We start from the raw sequence: 24,623 nt of genomic DNA on the forward strand, positions 1-24,623 counted from the left end.
TATCTAATGTATACAATTTCCACTCTGTATTTCCATATTTGCAAAAACGAGACTGAGATTTGTCAAACAAACTTGCATTCAAATCGAATCCATGCTACCGAAATTGTCAGTGATGTGGTCGAATGTTGAACTGCAGTCAACCGGATTTATGTGAGAGAGAAAGCGTGCGTTTGCTACTGAAAAGATCGAGCGCTTGCCAAAAATAATAACTAGAACGGCGATAACTAACGCAATAAAATTTCATTTCGACCATAAAGTCGATTTACACAGGGAGAGTACAAAAATAAACTTTCAAATAACAGCTGCAGCAACTCAGTTCTCGCTAAAAGATAGCTTTATGGCCTAAATAAAGCGCTCATTAATTTGTTTTTGAATTTGCCTTAGATAAAGTAAAGGAGAACAAAAGCACTCTAAACTGCTCTGCTCGCTTTATTGATGTTGGTTTTAGCGCCAACACGCTTCTAATTTTGGAAACGATTTTGAGAGAAAACCAAGGTTGATAAAAAACATTCTGTCGTGTAATTAGGTTAGTTGCAACTTAGCTTATAGGTACACACATATATTGTGACAAAAAAGCACCCGAAAATAGTATTTAAATTCCCCGGATAAATGATATTTCAAAAAAATATTTGCTAAGTTTGTAAGACAGTCGTTAATTACTTTGCCAAGTGTGAGCGTGATCTGTCAACCAATTTGTTTACAGCAACTGCTTAAGTCGGTGCACCTTTGTAGTGCATTGCGATTTTTACAATGAATCCGTATATCGAACAAAGAATTTGTACCAAATTTTATATTTCTAACTAACTAACTGGTGTGCGGAATCGGTGCGAACAAAAACTTCCGAGTGGTACAAAGCCTTCAAAGACGGTCGAGAGTTCGTTGAAGACATTTCCCGTTCTGGACGACTTCGATTGTTTTTTGTCGATATTCGTGGATTGGTGCATCATGAATTTATTCCGGAGAGACAGCCGTTCAATAAGGAGTTCTATTTGGCTTTTTGAGGCGTTTACGTGAGAACATCCGAACAATTCATGGATTTTACGCTATGATAATACAGCATCACAACGAGCCACGTTTGTGAGCGAATTTAAAGCAAAAATCGCAATAAATACATCGATCAACTACCGTATTCACTAGATTTGGCTCAGTGTGATTATGTTCTTATGAAAAGTTTTTCGAGGACTGAAAAAATCGATGGCATAATTGTATTTCATTTGGTGGAGATTACTTTGAAGGCGACAAAATAAATATTGATGAATAATTAAATATTTGGCGTTTTATTTACTTTTTTGTCACAGGTTAGGTTTATTCCAATAATGAATATTGAATTATTATGTATCATTTTTCAATAATTCTAAAGTTTTGCCAATTTCACCGGACTTATCCTTCCAACTGCTTTTGATTACATTAGAATTTAGTCTCCCTAACTAGTTTTAACTAATTTTTGGTCAAACATTCATTGTAATTTTTTCGAAACCACTTGGAATTAATTGACACACATACATATTTTAGGTGCATTTACATATATACCCTCTGTCGCTTCATTTAATTACTCAAATTGCTCATGGATATATAAAAAGTATGTGAATATAGGGTTATGCCCCATTCCAATGAAAGACTTATCATTCACTGAACTTTCTACAAACTTTTTTCTATTCGCAAAAGTCTTTATTGGCTCATTTAATGGTAATTTAGATTAGAATGGGCTCACTTTGTTTACACTTAGTTAAGAATATTATTTTCTTAAGTATATATATAAATTGTATATCAGCGTATTGCACAAAAGTTTGTAGATTTTCGGCGATATTTTGGTTCTGAAATCTAAAGATTCGAAGGAATATTGTTATTCATAACTTTAAATGTTGTTGTTAGGTGGTTTCATGGGACTCAACCGTCCAACATTGAAAATTATACCTAAGTTCGATGGTAACATTTTATTTTTGGCAGATATCCTTAAAGCGTAATTCTACATAAAATACCATAAGATCCATTAGAAGTTTAAAGTTGTTTCTTGGTGGGTATCTCTTTTTGTCAAGTTGTATACTACCAAAAAGAGTACAAACTCGATGAATATACAAAGCCTAAATAGGGAGGGCTACATACATATGTATATGTATAGATCTGCAAGTAAACTCGTTCCGATTTTCTCTTTATTGCTATATTTTTGAAGTGAGTCACAATACTGAGAAAAGTGATGATGATGCAACAGACTAAAATTAAAGAGCATAGTGAAAATCTCCAAATCGGACAGTCTTCATAACCGGGCAGATGCCATAGCTGGACAAATATCATGAACACAACGTTTTCATAAATATTTTCATACAAAACCAATCCCTATAACCGGATACAACTATATATATCTATGTCTGGACACGGAAAATGGCAGCTACTGAGTCTAAGAATACATTTAAATAGCTTTTAAAGGGTTGGGTGGGTTTGAAAATTAAAAAAATCGGTATTTTTGTTCTTTGTCTAATTAAAAAAAAATTTATATCGATCCGAGTATAATTCTAAGAGATAGACCCTTCGGAAGTACCGCACCAATTTTAAATACGTTTTTCTCACAACTCTATTTTTGAAGTCGGTGGACACGATTTCTAGAAAAGCTATGAACTGATTTAGTTTGAATTATGTACACATCTTTAAAATAACAATATCTAATTATTAAACGAAAGATTTTGTTTCTTCCATTAAAACTTATTTTTTAAGCCAATAAATGGCGAAAATTTTATCAAAAAATTTGATTTTTTTGTTCAAAGTCTGAGAAAATATGAAAATTTTAATTTTTTTTGTTTTTCTTCGTTTAAACAGGAGACTTATATATGTATGGACTAAAGGAATATTTTTGATTTTTTTAATTTAAAATGAACCAATAATAAGTTATCCGTCCACGGCGAGAGCACTTTTTTTGTGAGACACCCAGGGAGATGAGGTCTCAACGGCCAAATTTTCAACATTTTTATAACAAAATTTCAGGAGACATTGTTCAAATGTGTACCTTTGATATGTGATATTATATTTTTGAAATATTTGATTGTTTATATTTAAGAAGAAAATCGTCAAAATACCTTTTTGTACCTCTAAAATCCACCAAACCCCTTAAGCTGCCACGCCCCCATATGAGGACCGTTTGCCGGCCCGTTTCCGATTGTGAAAAATTTCATTGTACATAAATCTCAATTAATACGCGGAATACCCTCATTATAGCAATGCCAATATTTCCTACAGTGTCATAGACGTGATTCGTTTGGTCTCCTACTTCAATAAAAGCACAGGAATATATTTTCTAAGAAAAAGTTGCACATTCTAACAAACTTGACTACATATTTGAGAATGTCTACAAATATCCATTTCTACCGTAAAATGCATGTGATTAAAAATGTTTAATAACGACATCTATGTATATGCGAGTGTGCAACAGCCGAACGAATGTCTTGAACCGTGAAAGAAAGTCGTAAAAGTTGGCCCAAAAAAAATTGAACGGGATAGGTCTCTTGCTGAATGTTTCTGTGTCCGTCGCTGGGCTGAAAATGTGTTTATCTAATCACGCTGTCAATATTTCTGCAGCTAGATCTTAATTTTCGGTAAGCTTAAGTACATAGTACAGGTGTGTACCTTTCTGCAGCCGCCTGTGCAAGTATCGCAAATAAAATTTTCAAATTTAAGCAAAAAGATAAACAAGGCTATAATGTTGTATAAAATGAGCGCCGAAAAACCGCCTTGGCTGACAGTAGTCGATATTGACTTATGGCAGACGTACCACTTAGAAGCTGAGAGCAGATTTGAATATACATATTTTTTGTCGTTAAAGCTGTGGATTTCGAGTGTTTGGGAAACTTTTTTACTTTTTTACTGTTTAAATAAAAATAATAATCGATAGCAAGACAAATGTCCAGCACAAAGGAATTATCGATTTGGAGCAAACGCTATCGGCGGCAAATACTTGTTACCATCGTGGGTGAGTACAAAATGCATCCAGGCGCAGTGGTGAAGAAGTGGAGTGAGTAGTGTTTAGGGTTTTTCAAAGGTAGTGAAACGCCGGCTTTGGCTTCATCTTGTCAAATTTCATTTATATATACATATGTATTTGTGGTCCTCTTATCTAATGATGTCATGAGTATGGACAAAAATGACGATATGTTTAAAAATGCAAATCTTGTTCTTAGCTTCTCTTTCAAAACAGTGACTGTGACTTGGCATGGGCCACTAGTGCTCATATGAAAGAAAAAACGATATGAATTCATGTTAGTTTCTAATTTAGTTGGATGAAAGGAAAAAGTTACGTAATACTGGTCCCAGAACCGCTAAAACGTCTGTCAGAGAGCTACAAAAGTTTTAAATAAAACAAAACTATTTGGGAAATTAATGAAATAATTTACTCCCGTGAAATTTGTATGGACCTCGATTTTTTTTTTTGCATGATTACCACGGATGCGCTTGCAGAAGTCTAGACCCTGAACCCAATTTTCGACGTTTCAAGCATAAATCGGTCGATACTGCTGCAATTTCACGTTCGATATTCGAACGAAGTTCATCAATCGTCGCTGGCTTGTTGGCATAGACCATAGACTTGACGAAGCCCCACAGGAAATAGTCTACCCGAGGTGGCCTTTAACAGGGTCATTTCGTAAGACAACACGTTCACCAAACTCGGTTTTCAATAAATCGATTGTGACACTTGCCGTGTGACTTGTAGCGCCGTCCTGTTCGAATCCAACTCTTGAGAAAGACATGTGAGAAACTGATTTGGGTCTTCCTCAGTTGATGCGCCAGTGGCAGCAATATTATCGAAACAACGGGCACTTATTTGTCTCACTGGCACAGAACTATTTTGTACTGTGCCTGTGAATTCAAATTTTTTAATTAGACGCTCAATTTTTGATCGGATAGGACGATTGTGACAACCATAAATTGGACGTAGTGCTCTTAAAGTTGAGTCCACAGACTCTGAATTTCGGTAGTAAATTTAAATAGTAATAAATCTTTCCATAATGAAATGGCAAACCTTAAATTATGTGTAAATATTTTTCAGTCTCCACCAATAATTTCATAATCTAACTTTCCAGCACACATTATAACTTTTACTCATGGCATCAGTTTGGGTTGGCTTTCGCCCATTATACAAGTGCTACAATCGCCCGAATCGCCACTCAACTTTACGATTACCACCGATCAGGTGTCCTGGATTGGTTCCCTTTTTGGTATCGGCTTTCTGGTGGGAAATATCTTCTTTGGATTCACGCTGGACCGGTTGGGAAGAAAACTCAACATGTATTTGATGGCTCTACCACATATGGTAAGTGCAATTGAGTTTTTTTCTGTGGATGAAATAAGAGACAAAGTAAAAATGGGCTTCATCCCCGCTCCCATTTTTTGTATAGAGAGATTAAGAAATAAAAATTTAGGTCAGATATACACAGCTATACGTAAATCATATAGTTAGTACTTTTTTAAAGAAAATCAAATTTTCATTCACACAGCTTTTCTGGATTCTAAGCTATACGGCACAGAACATCAATTATCTATACGCTGGACGTTTCTTTGCGGGCTTCACGAGCAGCGGCATGTATGTGATCATACCCATCTTCATTAGCGAGTTATCAGACAAGGAGTAAGTATTATAGAGGGGAAGATCAATATATCCATTTATGTATATATATTCAAACAAAAACTCAACTTACTGCGATCTGTGCAATTAGCGACTAACCGCATTTATATGTTTGTGTTACAAAATTTGTCCCCAAAATCTTAAAAATAACTTTTACTATCAAAAACCATAAACGCCGAATCATAAAAACATATAAAAAAAATCACAAAATTCACAAAAACAAACATATACTTGTATGTAGGAGATTGTATATCTATCTACATATCTATGTTTGTGTGTAAACTCGTGAACTCGATAATTTAATGCTAACTCCACCAACAGAATTGCTCGTAACATACACAACACTGATTAACAAAAAGAATATTTTATTTTTATATTAAACTTCAAATAATTGGCCGTCTTATTCGAATTAAAGCTTCTTCAATTGTGCAACTGTACAACAACTTGTTGGTTGATATGTAAACATTGAAGAACTAATACAATACTCGTTATACATATTTGCTGTTTGCGATCAAAAAATTATTGACCACAACAGTATGAGGTCTTTCTGAAACGTTTACTTTTTCTTTCTCGGGTATCTGGGATGGTAAGCAATGATTTAGACAACCTCTATAATTTCTGGTGTACATTTTAGGTATCCAAAAGAAGTCAGGATTTGGATATCTGAGACATAAAATATCGTAGATAGAGGCATTTGAGTTTCTATATAGATTCCAAAAACTGAACTGAAAAATCGTTTATATTAAAAGCAGACCTGAAACCTTCTAGGAAGAAGAGTTGAAGAACGCGTATTAGGAGCATTTCAATACAAAACTTTTAAACATAAAGTGTCTTATTCTAGAAATTACGGGAGTAACATACATAGGTTGCTATATATATTTCTGGCCTAATAATGTAAATGGGCATATTTATCAACGAAAATGTTTTTTTTTTGTTTTTATTTTTATTTTTATTTTTTTTTGTCGATTGCTGTTTTGTTTCGGGCTCATACGCATAGATCCATGATTCGCCACCTGTGACGATCTTATAAACGTCTTTTGAAGCACCGCGATCGTATTTTTTCAGCATTTCTTTACACCAATCCACACGAGCCTTTTTTTGAGCGATTGTCAAATTGTGCGGGATCCAACGAGAACAAACCTTTTTTACTGCTAGGTGTTCATGCAATATCGAATGTATGCTGGTGGGAGAAATACATAGGCATGCCTCTATCTGAAGGTAAGTCACATGACGGTCTTGCGTTATCAGTTCACGTACGGCATCGATGTTTTCTGGCACAACGGCTGTTTTTGGACGACCTTCACGGAATTCGACTTTGAGCGAGCGTCGGCCACGATTGAATTCGTTGTACCAGTTTTTCACAGTGCTATAGGATGGTGCTTCATAGTCATACAAAGATTTTAGTTCATCGATGCACTCTTGTCGTGATAATCCACGTCGAAAGTTGTGAAAAATGGTCGCACGAAAATGTTCACGAGTTAATTCCATTTTTTGGCCGAGATGAATTTTTAAATTCCCTGTAAATAAAACAATTCACGATTAAATGACAAAGCGTTCTGAGTGATGTTATGCTCAAAAATGTCAAACTTTCCTATGGAAATGTCAGATTGCACCTGGCAACACTTAGTGTTGCCCTAGGCCAGAATATATATAGCAGCCCTCGTAATTGGGGCATAATGACATTATGGTTAAATGCCCACGTAAGGAAGGTCAAAGTTCGAAAATAACCGAAAATTTTATATTCTCGCAATTTGTATATGTATGTATATTAGATATATGGGGGCTGTGGGAAATATTGATCCGATTTTGCTCATTTTAAACATCACGCAGACTGCTGTGAGAAAAAGATGCAAAGTATTCTCTCTAAGCTTAAGTTATGTATATCACAGATTAACCGATATTTTTAGTCAGCCATTGGCACTGGATGTGCATATTCGATATCTGGGAGCTTAAGTTAAAGTCCGATTTTATTCTTATACTTAAAGTGCACTTCAGTTAGGTTGAAATTGTCAGAAACGGTCCGGACAACTAATGGTGGATGGTAACCATTTAAGAGTTTTGACGCTGACCCTAAAGGACCTTTGCTTAACATTTTGGCTGCGAAATGTAATATTTCTGACGTTTCTATTAAACGAGTTTTCGAACATTTTTTGTTTTCGAGATAACCGTTGTATGAAAAGTGGGCGCGGTTATACTCTGATTTCATTAATTTTCATAGTGTATAAGAAAATTCAGGAAAGACTTGTCCTCACAAGGTTTAGTTTATATAGCTCTAGTGGTTTGAGAGATTGAGACAAAACAACATTAAACCTAATAAGGGCGTGACTTAATTTATTCTTGAAAATCTATGTCGTCCTCCTCAAATTCATCTCTTTTGGCCCCAATACAATTGTGCCAACGTTTTCTTCAACCCTCGAAACAGTTTTTAAAGTTAATTCCTGGAATAGCCTTTAATGCGCGTAGCCATTCACGTTTAATGTCTTCAATTGACTCTAAACGGTTTTCTTGGATCGGTCGATAGAGTTTGCTGAATAGCCAGAAGTCATTTGCAGCTAAATCAGGCGAATACGATGATTGTGTTACATGATATTGGTTGAAAATTTGTCAAAAAACTTTCAAAGGATCAATGCAGTATGTATTATCGTGTTACAAAGAACAAAAGTTGTCGGCCCATAACTCCGGCCTATTTTTACGAATAGCTTCGGACGGGCAAACGACGTATAACACTCAAATAGTATTCCTAGTTGACAGTTTGGCAGGTCGAGAGAATTCGGACTGCACCACACCTCACTAGTCGAAGAAAACTGTCAACATAACCCTATTTTTTGTCCTGCCTTGACGTGGTTTTTTCGGTTTTTGCCACGATATTCGGCCGATTGATTGTCTGTTTCCGAGTCATAAGCATAAATCCAGGACTCATCGCCAGTAAAAATACGTTTCATGACATCCTGGAAGACAAAAGCATTGTTTTGCAGAGGTTGATGCAACGCGGTTTTCAGAAAAAATTTAGTGAATTTGGGAACAAACGTGCTTTCACTTGGCCTAGGCCCAAATGATCTTTCAAAATGGTTTTCACTCATCAACCTGATATTCCAACGATGCCGGTGAGATCTCTGACTGTTGACCGTCGATTCTCAAGCGCCAATTTGATTACCCATTAGGTGTACAAAACTTGCATACTCTGTAGTAACACATTGCGAGAAACCCTCCTACTTTTTTTGATCGATTCATTTGTTTCTCGTTTTATATCTCAGTTTTCTAATGATAGTTTCAAATTTTCCTTAGTTAGTTCGAAGTTTTGTTGAAAACGAATGCAAAATTTCCGGCTATTGTCAGAAATTTCTCATTTTTATACAACTCAGTCCGCACTATGTCTTCAAAGGCTATATATCTGCATACGATTTTTATACACACATGCTAATTTATAATGAATCAGGCACTAGTATATTTATTAAATTAATAGAAAGGAGAAATATAAGTTCTTTGAAAGTCTAAGACTATGATAAAATATAATAACCCATACTATCTGAAACACATTTATGAGTCTGAACCTATCGATATCCACAAGTTTGTTGCAATGATAAGTTGGATATCAATATAGTGATTTAATCTTATCGAAGTAGACTGAACAAGTTTTATGGGGGTAAAAAACTGTAATCAAATATCGCAACACAGCACATCTTTATTTGAAGGCACAACAACAAAAACAAGCTGAATATACGAGTATTTTTGGACATTTTTTTTAGATACGGATTTTTATCTTGTTCTCATATTTAAGTTTATATTATACTGAAATTTTCTATCTATTTGGTACATATGTACATACATTCTTAGTTTGGTATTTCCTATCACTTTCTAGAATACGTGGCGCCCTTACTGCGATGGCGATGGGTTTCCTCAGCACCGGTATTTTACTTGGCTATGCGTTGCCCGCATATCTTGACTACTTCTTGGTGCCATGCATTATAATTGTATTGCCCATTCTTTACTTTGTTGCCTGTTTGGCATTTCCTGAAACGCCACAATATCTCCTAAAGCGTGGACATACCAAACGCGCGGAAAAGTCTTTTAATTTCTACAAGGGTCTGCCAGAATTGGAGGAGAATTCGCAACAAAAATCCAATAGAGACTTAGAACTGCCACGGCACACACTTCCAGCGAGCAGTGAATTTGAGGAACTTAAAACGGCTGTGCTGTCAGGTGGACTGGCCACGCCCATCACGATTAAAGATTTTTGTAAGTAATCAGATTTGTTCAGACCGATTAAGTAATTATTTTCCTTTTGAACTAATCACATGAATATATAATAATTGGTATGAATAAAACTTTTGTTAGCTAAGAGAGAGAAAGAGAATCATCTGTTTCCATTAAATTCTTAATAGAAAGTACTGAAATATATATTTTAACCATTTCTTGCAGTCACCAAATCGGCCATGTTTAAATTTTTCACCGCCTTCATTGTGTGCATTTTGAATCAGTTCTCCAGCAGCTTCGTCTTCGTCAGCTATATGTCCGCTATTTTCGCCTCCTCCGGTTCGACGATGGATCCCAACGAGTGCACCATTTATATGGGTGTAGTGGAGATAGCGGGAACGGTCACATCGACGGTGCTGGTGGAACGTTTTGGACGGAAAGTACTTTTGCTTTCCTCCACAGCTGGAATGGCTGCGTCCATGTTTGCCTTCGGCATTTTCGTACAATTCACCGACGATGCGACCAAAGCACAATACGACTGGGCGCCGTTGGTGCTAATGGCGTTGGTGGTATATACGGCTGCGTTCGGCATTGTTGGATTGACATATACAATCATTGTGGAAATATTGCCAGCGAAGGTGAGTAAATGGCTAAATGCGCAAATTTGGCCTTGCGATTCGAAGGTTAAGACTGATACTATATCGATATCAAGAAATAAGTCCGCGTAATGACTGTTTTAGGAATTTTATTTGTTTACAAAATAAAATAATTCACCTTCCTCTATACTTACAGATTCGCGGTCAAGCTCAAGCGATCAGCATGGTATTCATGAGTATCTGTGTGTTCGGCGCGCTACATCTCTATCCTATGTTCCTATACAACTATGGCCTGCCCATTACCATGTACTCGTGCACAGGAGTTTGTGTTGTTTGCGGAATTTATCTCATGATTTTCCTCGAGGAGACGAAAGGCAAATCAATGGAGCATGATTAGTTGGGTGGAAGAAGACGCGAGGATCTATCAAATCCCAGGAATCTCGGCACACATTCATAATGCATTCGTTCTAGATGCAATTAAAAATATATCTACGTATATAAATGTTGTTTTTGTATTTGCTCAAAATTTTTATAGTAAAATATATTCGGCTGCGAGTTACATTATTATTCTTCTTTAATGACGTAGACAATGGTTACGCGGTTACCATTCATCCAAGTCCTTCTTCACCTGATCTCTCCAGCAGAGTGGAAGTCTTCCTCTTCCTCTGCTTCCTCCGTCGGGTACTGCGCCGAATACTTTCAGAGCTGGAGTGCTTTCATCCATACGGACGACTTGATTTAGTCAGTGTAGCCGCTGTCTCTTAATTCAATAAAGAGGTGATTTTTATTCGATCTTCTTTTCACGGGTCTTTTCTAAGATTTGGCGCCTGGTAAATACCTGGACAGTTGTTGATTTTCCAGGCCTAAGGCCACACTGGTAATGTCTAATTAGTTTGTTGACGGTAGGTTTTAATCTTTCGCACAGTACAATTAATAGAACCTTATATGCCATGTTAAGGAGACTTATCCCACGGTAGTTGGCGCAGATTATGGGGTCTCCCTTTTTGTGGATTAGCAGAGCACACTTAAATTACAATAGTCGGGAATGCTGTCGTCCCACCATACAAGGTGCATTCCAAAGTAGACTTTTGAATCTAGCGCCCCCTGGTGACGCCATCTATATGAGGATTGATGCGTTAGAATCTGCTATCTTTATCGATTGTCCAGTGAGAATTTCATGACACTTCACTAATTGGAAGTGAAGTTATGGCGTTTTAAGTGTCAGCATATTTGTGTCATCGGTGCGAAAATGAGCTTCGAACAAAGAGCCAACATTAAATTTTGTTTTAAAATTGGTAAAACTTTTACCGAAACGTTTCAATTGATGAAACAAGTTTACGGTGATGATTGCCTATCCCGTAGCAGAGTGCACGAGTGGTTTCAACGTTTTCAAAGTGGTCGTGAGGACATAAATGACGATCAACATGTGGGCCAATCAAAATCCGTGATCACCAGAAATTCCATCGAAACTGTGCGTGAATTTATCAAAAATCAGCCGAAATCATCATTGAAATTCGTGGAAATGGAATTGAACATCTCCAAAACATCGATTAATCGCATTTTGACCGAACATTTGGGCTTACGAAAGGTGTGTGCACGGTTTGTTCCGCACAAATTGACTGACGATCAAAAATTGCTCATAATCCAACATTTGAAGGACATCATTAAAGAGGTCAAAAAGGACAAAAACTTGCTTTTCAATATTGTGACTGGTGACAAAACGTAATGTTTTCGATATGATTCCGAAACGAAACGCCAGAGTGCTGAATGGAAGGCACCGGACGAGCCGAAACCCAAAAAATCGCGCATGGAGAAGTCAAAAGTGAAGACAATGCTGATATGTTTTTATGATTGGCTTGGATATTGTGCACAAAGAATTTGCTCAACCCGGCCAAAACGTTAGTGCGGTAATCTACCTTGGAGTTTTGAAGCGTTTGGTGCGCCGTATTCGACGTGTTCGGCCCGAATATCGCGAATATGAAAGTTGGCATTTGTTGCACGATAATGCGCCGTCTCATCGATCGACGTTTGTGACAGATTATTTGACCAAAAATCACATTTTAACCATTAACCACTCCCCATATTCACCTGATGCGGCACCGTGCGACTTCTTCCTTTTCGGAAAAATGCAATTGTCCATGAAAGGAAAGCGTTATACAGACGTAGAGACCATTCAAAAGGCTTGCACCGGCATACTGGCCGCCATACCGGCCATTCGAACTTCTTCATGGTCGGGCAATGGAACGTCTGCTCCATCGTCATCGATTGGAGAATCGGGTTCAAAATCTCCTGGTGTTATACTTTCACTGCCATTCAGCAGACCGTGGAGTGTTTCCTACATATGTAATTTTAGTATGCTATGGGCATCCGTCACTAGATCACCTCTGTGGGTTCTACAAGAGTATGCTTCGGTCCTGAAAACTTCTGTTAGTCGTCGCCTTTTTTCGAAGAATTTTCGAGCATTTCGGCCTCTCTTTTTTGTGTCTGCAACTGCGAGTTCAATTAGTTAATTTAATATGTAAGTTTGCGTTTTGTAGATAAACTTAACCGATTGAAAAGTAATATTTGACCCAAATTTGTTGATTCGGCTCAACGAAAACTTCTTCAACTCTAGCTGGACTTCTATACAAAATTGCGCTGGGCGTGGGAATGGCAGATCACTTGGTCATAATATATCTAAATACAGCAGCAATATATGCAAAGGTGAATGTGTTAGTTACTGAGAGTTTTCGCTAACTGCAAACATCATGTCGATTTGTATTATTTTCGGTTTCTATGTACTTCGATCGGCACAAAATTACAGCAAATTTAAACTGCTGCACGATCATCATCGGCGGCGATCACCTCTCAATTACAGCGGCGCTCTATGTCGGCCAAACGCTGCCATCAACTGTGTGTTCGTATCGATTCAAGCGGCTGCTGTGGTGGCCCATGCATCACTTGCAAGTGGTCAAAATTGTTGGTGAAGGCGTTCGTCAGCCATTTAGTCAGCCACCAACATTTGTGGCTAATTTGTGAGCAATAGGTTATGGCGATTATGCTCATGTCGAAAATGTTAATCGAGGCAAAATCCAAATAGAGAAGCAAGCAAGGCATCACTCAGCGTCCGCCCTTTGTATTTAACGAAAATTCTCTTTGAAATTTTGAAATGCTGCTGGAAAATGGTGTTGCAGCGTTTAATTTCGGTAAAATGTTGCAAAGTAGAAAATTCGTTTTGTGGTGGGTGGGTGATTGCCACTCTAAGTTGTTGTTGTTGTGCTGAAATTGCCTATTTAACGCCGCACCTAACGGTGGGAGGCTGCCAAATGGATGCATAATATGTATGTATGTACATATATATAAGTAACTTCTGTAAACACATATGCATTTCCATAAAAGAAAATACTTACAAATATATCATATCCCTATTTTTACCAGCAATTGGATATGATCCATGACAAATCGATTAACTTGCTTTCAAAATGATGTTGGATTGATTATGTGGAAATTCCAAAACAAAGTTATTGCAAATAATTGCGATTGAGAAAAAATATTTTTATTCAAAAAACAATTTGCATGCTCATAATTTTGACACGTCTGCGCCCAGGGTGTTGCCACCAAGTGATTTATTTAATTTTTCACTTCAGATTTGTGAAAGACGGTCCGAAGAATGAATATGAGAGGTGATATATGCTGTTAGAATGCAAATTTTTGCTCGAAAATCATGGAAAAATGCCTTAAATTGATCCCAGCATCTGTTTTCCGGGCTAAGTCTACCGATATATTCTCATGATGGAAATATATCGGCGTTAATCGCCTAAATGCACTTTATCTTCATAACGCTATCTTAAAATTTCAACAAACTAACTTGCTAGATTTCTTAGTAGTTAAAAGAATGAATTTTTCATTGGGAAAAATGGAGTCGTTGTAGTTACTATTTGGAACAGATGCGATAAATATCGAAGTCATATAGTTGAGAGAAGCGTAACAATCCCGACAACTGATAAAGAATGCACAGCACAGCGCCGTTAGCTAACGCCTTGAGTGCGGATTTTGTGACTATAAAAAAGTAAGATTTGCAAATATTTCTGGGATATTTAGTATGCTTCAGGGATACTTACGAAAGTCATCTATAGTGATCGGTTGGCTGGAGTGACCGTTCAAAATATTCCTACTTAGCTCTTCAAATTCACTTTGCAACGTTACCGAGGCTATAGTATGAATAGCTGGTCGACGAATTTTTTTCACTTCCTGAGGCGTTATAAAATCAAAGCTGCTTTGGTTTCAAAAATATTATTGCTTTTTAATAAGCATTATTACGAGTATTACATAATATACTTAATTGGCTAGGTTCAGTGGCTGGCCTTTGAGATAGAGGTCAAGTGGAAATCCATATAGTTGGATCTCATGTATCGGCAAATCATTTTGAACCCAGCACGAATCTGCTTATGCATTTTTTCCATTCCCGTTTTCCGACATGGATGTATGAAAGGGTGAGATCCAAGGTAACTTAGCCTTGATTTTACAAAACCGAAGTGGTCAAAAGAAAATGCTGATAAGATTTTAACTACGTCTTCTCTCAAATAACTTCGACAAGTTTAAACATACCACACGCACACCCATTGGACAGCGACCAGTTAAAACTACCGCAGCTAACGGAGAGTACAATAGATCTCTTTCGATTTACATACATACATCGGACAGAAAGATCTTTCAATTTCTTTAAAGTATCCCCCCTTGTGACCAAAAGTTATCTTAATCCAACCAAAACTATTCCAGCCTCTAGGTGTCGAATATGTGGACCCCAGTATCTATAGTTGACTTTTGACCGAAAGTATTGGTTAATGTGTGAGATATACAATTGAAATTGAGGAAGAATCCTTTCATGACAATAGTCATTCTGTGTATCATGGGTTGAATTGGGCCGATACTTCTTTGAGCCTTCATATACCTAATAAAAATAATACATAATAACTGGTAACAGTTAATAGATAAATTAGGGTCCACCCGAACTCCCATATACAACATATAATGGTTTTCGTTTTTCTAACAAACCATATACTGAATATGTCGGTCAGTGTATGAGCATATATATATAGTATATGTATGCATATATAAAATTGCTTGGATTCCAAATTTTATTTTGTCCTCGTGCTTCGTTAAAGCTTGAATCCATCGGAGAATTTCATAAAAATTTCGATATAACCAGGCCTCCTAAGAGAAAAACTGGCTCTGGAGCAAAGAAGAAGACAAATTCTATGAAAGATCGGGTGATAGAACGTATCTGCTTGAGGGATCTCTTCAAAACTGCTGAGCACATTAAAGTGGAGTTATTTGAAGATGTCGGTACGGAAGTTAGCACAGGAACTGTTGAAAAGAAAAACCACTTTTAACCTCAAAAATGCGTCAAAAACGTTTACGATGGCGAAATGTAATATTTTCAGATGAGTCCAAGTTTAACATTTTTTGCAGTGACGGTATGTCCTACGTGAGAAGAAAAACTGCTGAACGGTTCAAGGACGAATGTGTTCAAAGAACTGTTAAGCAGGAAGGCAGCCGAATGGTCTGGGGTTGCTTTTCCTACTGTGGGCTTGGGCAAGTAGCCCTAATAGAAGCAACTTATTATTAGGAGACACTTCAAGAAAATTGAATACCTTCAATGGAAAACCAATTTTCACGAACGGATGTCCTTATTTTTCAGGATGACTCTGCGCCCTGCCTTTGTGCCAAAATAGTAAGTATCCTCTTTTTTGTACAACTAGAATCTATTGCTATAGTTTTAATTACATTGCTATAATTTTAATTACATTGCTATAATTTTAACTACAAATTGTGTACATGTCCTTTTTTCTTTCTTTAGGGTGGAGAATTATTTATCAAAAATCGGGGACTCGACTTTGGAGTGGCCATTGAGAACCTTTGCTATCAAAATCGCTATCATTAATACTTCTCGAGAAATTCGGCTTTTTAATTAAGGCTGTATGGAATTTTCTTAGCTTTTTTATTACATACCATCTATGAAAATTCTATAAAGCCCTACTCAAAAAGCAGACTATCTCGAGAAGTATTAATGATAGCGGTTTTGACCTCAGATCTTTTTTGTAACAAATAAAATTTCCTACAAGTTTGTCTTGCACATTTTTTCTATAGATCTTCTCATTTACGAGATATATACAAAAAAAAGCGAATTTCGTGGAAAAGTCAGGTTTACAGCCCCGACATACATATACATATATATACGGATCATTCATAACAGCTTTGCCTAAGAGACTATGGCTCCTAAACCGGTCTGGAACCAATGATTTTAAGGCGAATTTAATACGTAAGTGCATTTTGATGATCATTTGTCGGAATCTGCCAACAACTATGGTGCTCTGAAAAATAGGTTCGTTGACACCTCTAAGAATATCTCTTTATGCATGTGCTCTTAAAAGTTAAACCAGTAAATTTTATGTTATGTAATATTTATGTACATATATTATTAGTTCAGCGAAATAATTACGTGCAAAAAAGTTACATACTTATACTTGTACATATGTATGTATTTATATATTATTTCATATTACTTGGCATTTTTATACCCTGAACAGGGTATATTAAGTTTGTCACGAAGTTTGTAACACCCTGAAGGAAGCGTCGGAGACCCTATAAGTATATATGTATATAAATGATCAGTATGTTGAGCTGAGTTGATTTAGCCATGTCCGTCTGTCTGTCCGTCTGTCTGTCTGTATATAAACGAACTAGTCCCTCAGTTTTAAAGATATCCTTTTGAAATTTTGCAAACATCATTTTCTCTTCAAGAAGCTGCTCATTTGTCGGAACTGCCGATATCGGACCACTATAACATATAGCTGCCATACAAACTGAGCGATCGGAATCAAGTTCTTGTATAGAAAACTTTTGCACTTGACAAGACATATTCACGAACTTTGGTATAGATTATTTTCTAAGGCAACAATGTAATCTGCGAAGAAATTGTTCAGATCGGTTACCTGTAGCATAGAGCTGCCATACAAACTGAACAATCGGAATCAAGTTTGCACTTGACAAGACATATTCACGAACTTTGGTATAGATTATTTTCTAAGGCAACAATGTAGTCTGCGAAGAAATTGATCAGATCGGTTAACTATAGCATATAGCTGCCATACAAACCGAACGATCGGAATCAAAGGCTTTTATGGAAAACTTTTGCATTTGACATGATATATTGACGAAATTTGACATGGATTACTGGTGAAGGTAATAATGTAATCTCCGAAGAAATTATTCGGATCGGATAACTATAGCATATAGCTTCCATACAAACTGGACACATAGTTACTAAAAGAAATGCACCTGTGAAGGGCATATTAGCTTCGGTGCAGCCGAAGTTAACGTTTTTTCTTGTCATAACCACCGTTATTCGTGTTTCGCTGCCTGAAATTATGTATGTACATACGAGTATACTTACATCTCGGCTTTGGCTAGCACAATATTGCAATTGCGTTTAGTTGCTAACCCCAACAACTTATAAAATTGTATTTTCTTATCAGCGAGTTCAAAGGTTCAGTCAACGCCGCAGCTACCAGGCAACGAACAAAGTGGCTTGCTGCTTCCTACGCTTCGCGTACACAGAATACAAGCAGCGCCGCAGTCGGAGGGATAGCTGTTGAGTGGTCGCCATCATGTGCGGGTTTCGCGGCTCAAGTTACAGGCTGCATCTGTGGTTGCGACTGCGCCGTTTGTCGTGTTGCCTTTATGTAACGGTGTCCCCGTGTGCGGGCGCTGCAAAGCACAACCAGCAATTGAAGGTTTTGTTACTTTTGTGCTTTTTTCTTCGATATTTTCAATTTCTTTTGTACTTCTCTGGCAAACATTTTCCGCCTTTTCGACAGCGTTACGGCCAATGCAGCGACTTCTTCAGTTTTCGGCTGGTTTTCTGTCACCGATACTGTGTTTTTGCCAGCAAATGTCAGTTAAACGATTTGTACCTGTGTTTGCTTAGCGTTTCTCAATTTCGACTTTCTTCTTTTCGTGTGCCGTTTTAAGGTTTTCTTTTTTACTTATTCTTAATGGCATGTGTCAATATTGCAATTTAAATTTTTGTTCACATTTGTATTTTTCTTAGGTTTTCCTTGGCCCTTTCTTCTTCTGGTTATGACAATTATGGCGGACGATTTGATGGATTTCAATTTTCCGCATCGTGATGTCAGCAAATATAGTAAATAGTTGAGAAAGACACAGCCAGTCTGAGAGGAAATGGTCTAGCTTTTGGTTGTCTGCATAACTCACAGCTAAATTATATGTATGTAGATCTTGAATAAATTACTGACCCGAGTGGTCAAGACTTGAATTCGCTAAGCTTCCAAATATGTACTAACTTATCAGCTAGAGGTTATGTCACAATAATAAAATAAAACATCGAAAAATAACTAAATCAACAATACCGAATTTCGGTGCTGTGCGGACTGAAGTATGGAACGACTTGGCGCATTTTACATTGTTATATTAAATTTAAAGCGTACAAAATACAGCTTGTGCAACAACTAAGCCGCTCGACCTTGCCTAGCGACATCGCTTCGCTTTGAAAAGTTCCAAGAATATTCGACATTTTCAACCCAAATTATCTTCAGCAATGAGGCCTCTTTCTGGCTCAATATATTTGTAAACAAGCACAATTGCCGCATTTGAGACAAAGAGCAACCTGAAGAGGTTCAAGAGCTGCTATTTCATCCAGAAAAGACAACGGTTAGGTGTGGTTTATGGGCCGTAGAATCATTGGTCCATATTTCTTTAAAAATGATGGCAGTAAGAACGAAACCGTCAATGGCAGCCCTTATCGCGCCATGACAACTGACTATTTGATGCCTGAAATTGAAGCTCGTGATTTCGGTGACATTTGGTCTCAACAAGACGTCATCACTTCCCCCACAGCGCATCAATCAATAGATTTGTTGAGAGAAATTTTCGGTGAGCAGATAGTTTCACGTTTTGCGCCGGTCGATTGGCCACCAAGATCGTGTGATATCACGTTAGACTTTTTCATGTGGAGATATATAAATTCTAAAGTCAATTCGTACAATCCCGCTTTGATTCAGGCCTTGGAGAAAAACATCACACCTGTCATTCGCCGTGCTCGATTGAACTCAACGGATAGACCATCTGAGACGTAGTCGCGGCCAACATTTGAAAGAGATAATCTCAAAAAAAATAAATGACAAAGAATGTTCTTTCGAATGATAATTAAAATTTCCCATTTAATTTGAAATGTGTGTGATTTTTCTTCAAAAAAGTAGGAAACCTCGAATGGATCACTCTTTATATGCTAAAACACTTAATGGACCAACTTTGGATAGATATCCATAATCGTATGTATTTGGAAACGTTAAATTCGGCAAATCTGTCCTGATCAGCTGAGACGTTTCAAAGGAGAAAATATGAATACCGATGCTCGTTTCCATTAATTTATTTTCAACGCAATTAGGCAATTTTAGGCAATTATAAGCATTTTACACCTTGCCAATAAGTTTGTAACACTCCATTTTTTGAATACGTCATTTTCTGCCCAAGAAGCAGTTCATTTGTCGAAACCGCCGATATCGGATAACTGTCATACAAACTTAACGATACGATTTGTATCATCTGGTCTGGCTGTAATGGTATAGTCAGGACCAAACCCTTGTCCTCCTTTAGCTTTTGACATTTTGGCTGACGCTTTAGCTTTGTCAGCCAACCTGTTCAAGATGCTGGCTGTTCTAGTTTCAAGTTGGGCTAATCAAGCTTAGCTCATGACAGCCAGCACATAGGGCACGTGGAGAACTTTTGCTCTCTTTTCGGAACAACTTTTTTCTTTTAGCATTTTTGTAGAATAGCTGATGTTATCGCTCATATTGGACTCACGAGTGAGGATGAAAGCAAGTCCACTTGTCCATATCCCCCGCTACGCAAGTAATACCATGTTCAGACCGAAAATTTAAAAGATTAGATTATATTTAAGCATTTCATAACCCAACAGTGTTCTCACTGCAGTTAGAAAGATCAAAAACCAGCTGTTATTGTCATACAAGAATTCACAACGCTTAATATTTATCAAAAGAAAAGATTGTCATATAGTATTTTGAAATAAAAAGACGGCCTTTTTAATATTTTCCATATAATAGAAATAATGGATGCATTTTTTCATTTGTTAAGTCCATTTTCAGATGAAATTAGATTCATTGCTTTAAAAAAAAAATTGTTTGTTTACATTTTTCCCCTTGGAGTGTCTAAATCAGCTGTGATAATCTAAGAGATTTCCAGTGCTGACAAGTAGATTGCGCAAAATCAGAGTCGCACAGAGAGATTTAGCGTGGATCAGTTTGAAATCATTTCAATGAAGTGATTTGGAACTGTCATTTTTGTATAGCGAAATTTTGATAAATTTTTAAGATTAGTGGGATAATCCATTCAATCGTGTGATTAAGTGTCGGTCTGTACATGGTATAAGGCTATCTTATCTATCACAGATATTCGTAAGCTACGTTCGAATTCTTTAAATACCCCAGGCCCCTCGACATTAGTCGCATGACACCTCCAGCCTTATTAAGACTTCACATTCGAATACTGCCCAATTGAGGAGCAACAATCACCGCACTATAAAGTCAGACCTTAGCTAGATACCTCCCAATTGCAAAAGGGTCAAACTTTTTCCAACCAGTCCCTGCCACAGTCCAGGTATCTGTTGTATACAAATATTATCAGCTGTCACCTTTGGGGAGGGCTCAGCGGGAATTTTTTCCAATCGCTACAGTGCTATTTACGGATTGTTACACCACATATTTGAAATCAGTAAGAGATATACCTATTCTAAAATGAAGCAATACATGCATCTAAGTCATAAAAAAAGACATCAACAGAAAATTTAAATTTGCAATGGTCTTTCATAATATACCCTAAAAGTAAATACCAAGCACTGTATTAGCATATTAAATGAACTAAAAGTCTGATGAAATAAGCATCAGTTTCTAGCAAATTTAAATTAAATGCCATTATATTCAATTATGAGTTCTCTAGGAATATCATAATCGAAGCTCATATTAAATATTCACTGACGTCTTTTAGTAAAAAGTTTTAAATAGCGGCTAAACTTCAGAAAATAAGCATCGGGTTGCCGATAGCAACTAAGTACCTAATGTGCCGCTTAAGTAAAGCGTTTACTTTCTCTGCAAGTTCTAATTAATAAAAATAAAATTAAAGAAAAAACAAGATAAACGTTAATTTCGGATGCACCGAAGCTATGATACCCTTCACATACAAAAGATTCCTTACAAGAACTTGGTTACGATCATTCTGTTTGTATTACTGCCATATGCTATAGTTGTTCGATATCGGCGGTTCTGACAAACGTGTAGCTTTTTGCGCAAGAAAATTACGCGCGCAAAATTTCAGATCGATTTCGCAAAAAATGAGAGACTTGTTCGAGTTTATGTAGACATACGAACGGAGGGACAGATAGACAAGACTAAGTCGGTTCAGCTTGTCATACGTTAACTGTGGTATAAATATTTTATTGGGTTTCCGACATTTCCTTCTGGGTGTTGCAGGCTTCATGGCAAATTTAACACTTGCCGTTCAGGGTATAATTACTTTACTGCTACTGAAAACCAAATTTAATGATGCAAAAAACACCAGAAATATTAATATGAAATTATTATTTTGAAAACAGGTATGCATTGCGTCGACACATCGAAACCAGCTCAAGCTTACATAAGACTTAGAAGCATTTGTTCAACTTTATTTTTAACATGCCTAACCGAATTTCTTCCTTTCTATTAAATTAATTTTTTTACTCTCTTAATTTGTCTCACTTCTTTCGCCTTCAGCAAAGTTCACTGGCCGCATGGCGATTTCTTGCGATTTTCGGTCGGTTTCCTTTCAGCGGCTTCGTGGTTCGTTCTTAAGCTTTTGTATATACAAAAAATAAATGTCTGTTGTTTCTTTCTCTACTTTTTCTATATTAAGTAACAGCATCATGACATAATTGAAGGTGAGAAGAACCAGTTTTACATAAATTACAGATTGGTGAGGCAAAAAAAGTATAATAGATTTTAAATTTTTTCATAATTAGTAACTCCGCGCCTTTCTTTCTTTCCTTCCTTTCTGCCGCGATTGCTTTGTATTTACATGCACACACACACACACTACAAATCAATTAGAAGCGACGAAAGAAATTGTTTTTTAGCGACGGAGTTGAAGCTAACAAGAGTTCAACACGGGTCTGCCAGAAACACTATGTGGCAGATAATTTATTATCATTTGTAATTTATTCTTTTGAAAAAATTGTGTACGGAAAAAGAAGGTGAAAAATTTCTTCTCTTGAAAGAATGATGACTTGAACAAAATGTCGACCAAATGGCCACCGCGGCACCGTTTGCAGTTCTCCAACTGTTTACGCCAATGTTCGATGATCTGGTGCAGCATTTCGGCTCAAATTTTCATAAAAGTGAACTGAATAATGTTTTCCAACTCTTCGAGCCTTTGTTAGAACATACGACCGGAGAAAATAATATATAGGCGTTAAATTGCATGATCTTAGCAATAATTTGTGTGGGTTATTTCTTGAAATTAACCAGTCACCAAACGAAGCCCTTAAGCCAAAGATGGGCCTCATTTGATACAAAATAAGTAGCCACCGGACAACGTGAGTTTGACCAAACTGGAAAGTGTCATGATGAGTTGGCAAATTTTCGAATGATTTTGGTGGATATTTTGTGTATGAAACGCGTTTTTGCTGGACTCGTCCCAATAAAGCTGAGTTTTTCAAAAAGAGTACCGTAAAGAGGTCTCTTTGAACATTCTTGATCGGGCGAGTTCCGATCCTATATTCATGGAGAGCATTATAACTGCCGATAAGACATAGATTTATGAGTTTCATATGCCAGCAAGTCAACAATTATCGGAATGGAGGGAAAAAACGAGCTGAATAAAAAAAGAAAACTACCCCAAAGCCGCTCAATAATCAAGGTGATGCTCTTTGGTTTTTTTGATATTCGTGGTTTGGTGCATCATGTATTTCTTCCGAATAGACAGACGGTCAATAAGGAGTTCTTTTTCGGCGCATTGAGTCGTTTCCGTCGAAAACGTCCGGAAATGTGCAAGAACAATTCGTGGAGCTTAGACAATGGTAATAAACCGTTGCATCGAGCCACGATTGTGACCGAATTTAAAGCCAAAAACGCAATGAATACCATCACTCAACCACCGTATTCACAAGATTTGGCTCAGTATACTTATTTCTTGTTTCCCAAACTGAAATTGCCGCTTCATGGAGCCCATTTTCAGTCGATCGAAGAGATGAAACAAAATTCGCTGAAGGACCATCCCAAAAAGTGCTTCTGAAAAGTGTTTCGAAGTCTGGAAAAATCATTGACATAAGTGTATTACATATGGTGGGCGACAAATAATTATTGGTGAAAAATTAAATATTTCTTACCGTTGTGTCATTCGAAAATTATTTTAAAGATATTTGCATCTCCAATTGTCATTTTTAAGCCGATGCCTGGGGGTACAAGCGCTTCAGTTGGCCGACTTTTGGCGAATGGCGTGGGAATAAAAGTGCATACGTATGCCACCTAAGTCAAATTCACCTACTGAAATACAACCTAATTATTTGGCAACAAGTGCTTTTGGTGATGCCACCAACCAACCAAAGAAAATTGCACTTTTTCAATTCACCGCAGAAATTGGACTATGCAAATTTCACTTTAGCCAAGAGCTAAACCAGCAGTGATAATCGCTTTTTGCTCAAGATTGCAATTACTCGCACTTACACTTACTTAACAACACTTACGGCTTCGCTTGGCCGAAAAGTGCCCTTTTTTACCCGCCACGTGTGTGGGTGGGTGTGCATGTGAGCGCCGATGAGTGTGTGTGTAGGTGGTGATAGCCGACAAAGTGTGAATGCGCAGCCAAAAGCGAGTGTCGTTTGAGTGAAGAATAGCTGCGGGTGCACATGCGCAACTTAACCAGCAAGCGGGAGATGGAAGTCCACAATGCCACATTAATAGAAGTAAAGATGCACATTTCTTTGCTCGCAACACTCGCCTGCAGCAATTATTTGTCATATGTAGGGGCACGTAGATGCAACGTATGGCGCCCGCTCCCTTTCAAGCGCCCACCTTTCGGCGCACTTGACGACTTCCTCATTTCGCTTGTTAGCACTTTTTGTAGGTGCTATTTTGCCTTGCAGCAGCCTTGTGCCACGCAAGATGCCCTCACTGTTA

General features: G+C 37.3%; 1 protein-coding gene across 1 annotated transcript; it reads left to right on the plus strand.

Moving 5' to 3' along the window:
- Positions 1-3,888: 3,888 nt before the first annotated feature.
- LOC120766780 (facilitated trehalose transporter Tret1-like) lies at positions 3,889-10,795 on the plus strand. Its single transcript, XM_040092472.1, has 6 exons — positions 3,889-3,958; positions 5,067-5,296; positions 5,481-5,611; positions 9,468-9,844; positions 10,028-10,440; positions 10,595-10,795. The coding sequence occupies exons 1-6, from the start codon at positions 3,889-3,891 to the stop codon at positions 10,793-10,795; spliced, it is 1,422 nt and encodes a 473-aa protein (XP_039948406.1).
- Positions 10,796-24,623: the final 13,828 nt, after the last annotated feature.

The sequence above is a fragment of the Bactrocera tryoni genome, chromosome 1 (assembly GCF_016617805.1).
Source record: "Bactrocera tryoni isolate S06 chromosome 1, CSIRO_BtryS06_freeze2, whole genome shotgun sequence".
Taxonomy (NCBI): Eukaryota; Metazoa; Arthropoda; class Insecta; order Diptera; family Tephritidae; genus Bactrocera; species Bactrocera tryoni.

Bases quoted from the DNA above. Each gene is read 5' to 3' on its own strand.
- LOC120766780 (XM_040092472.1), top strand. From the start codon at position 3,889: ATGTCCAGCACAAAGGAATTATCGATTTGGAGCAAACGCTATCGGCGG. The intron at 3,959-5,066 runs GTGAGTACAAAA...CTAACTTTCCAG, and splicing joins AATACTTGTTACCATCGTGG to CACACATTATAACTTTTACT. The intron at 5,297-5,480 runs GTAAGTGCAATT...TCATTCACACAG, and splicing joins TGATGGCTCTACCACATATG to CTTTTCTGGATTCTAAGCTA.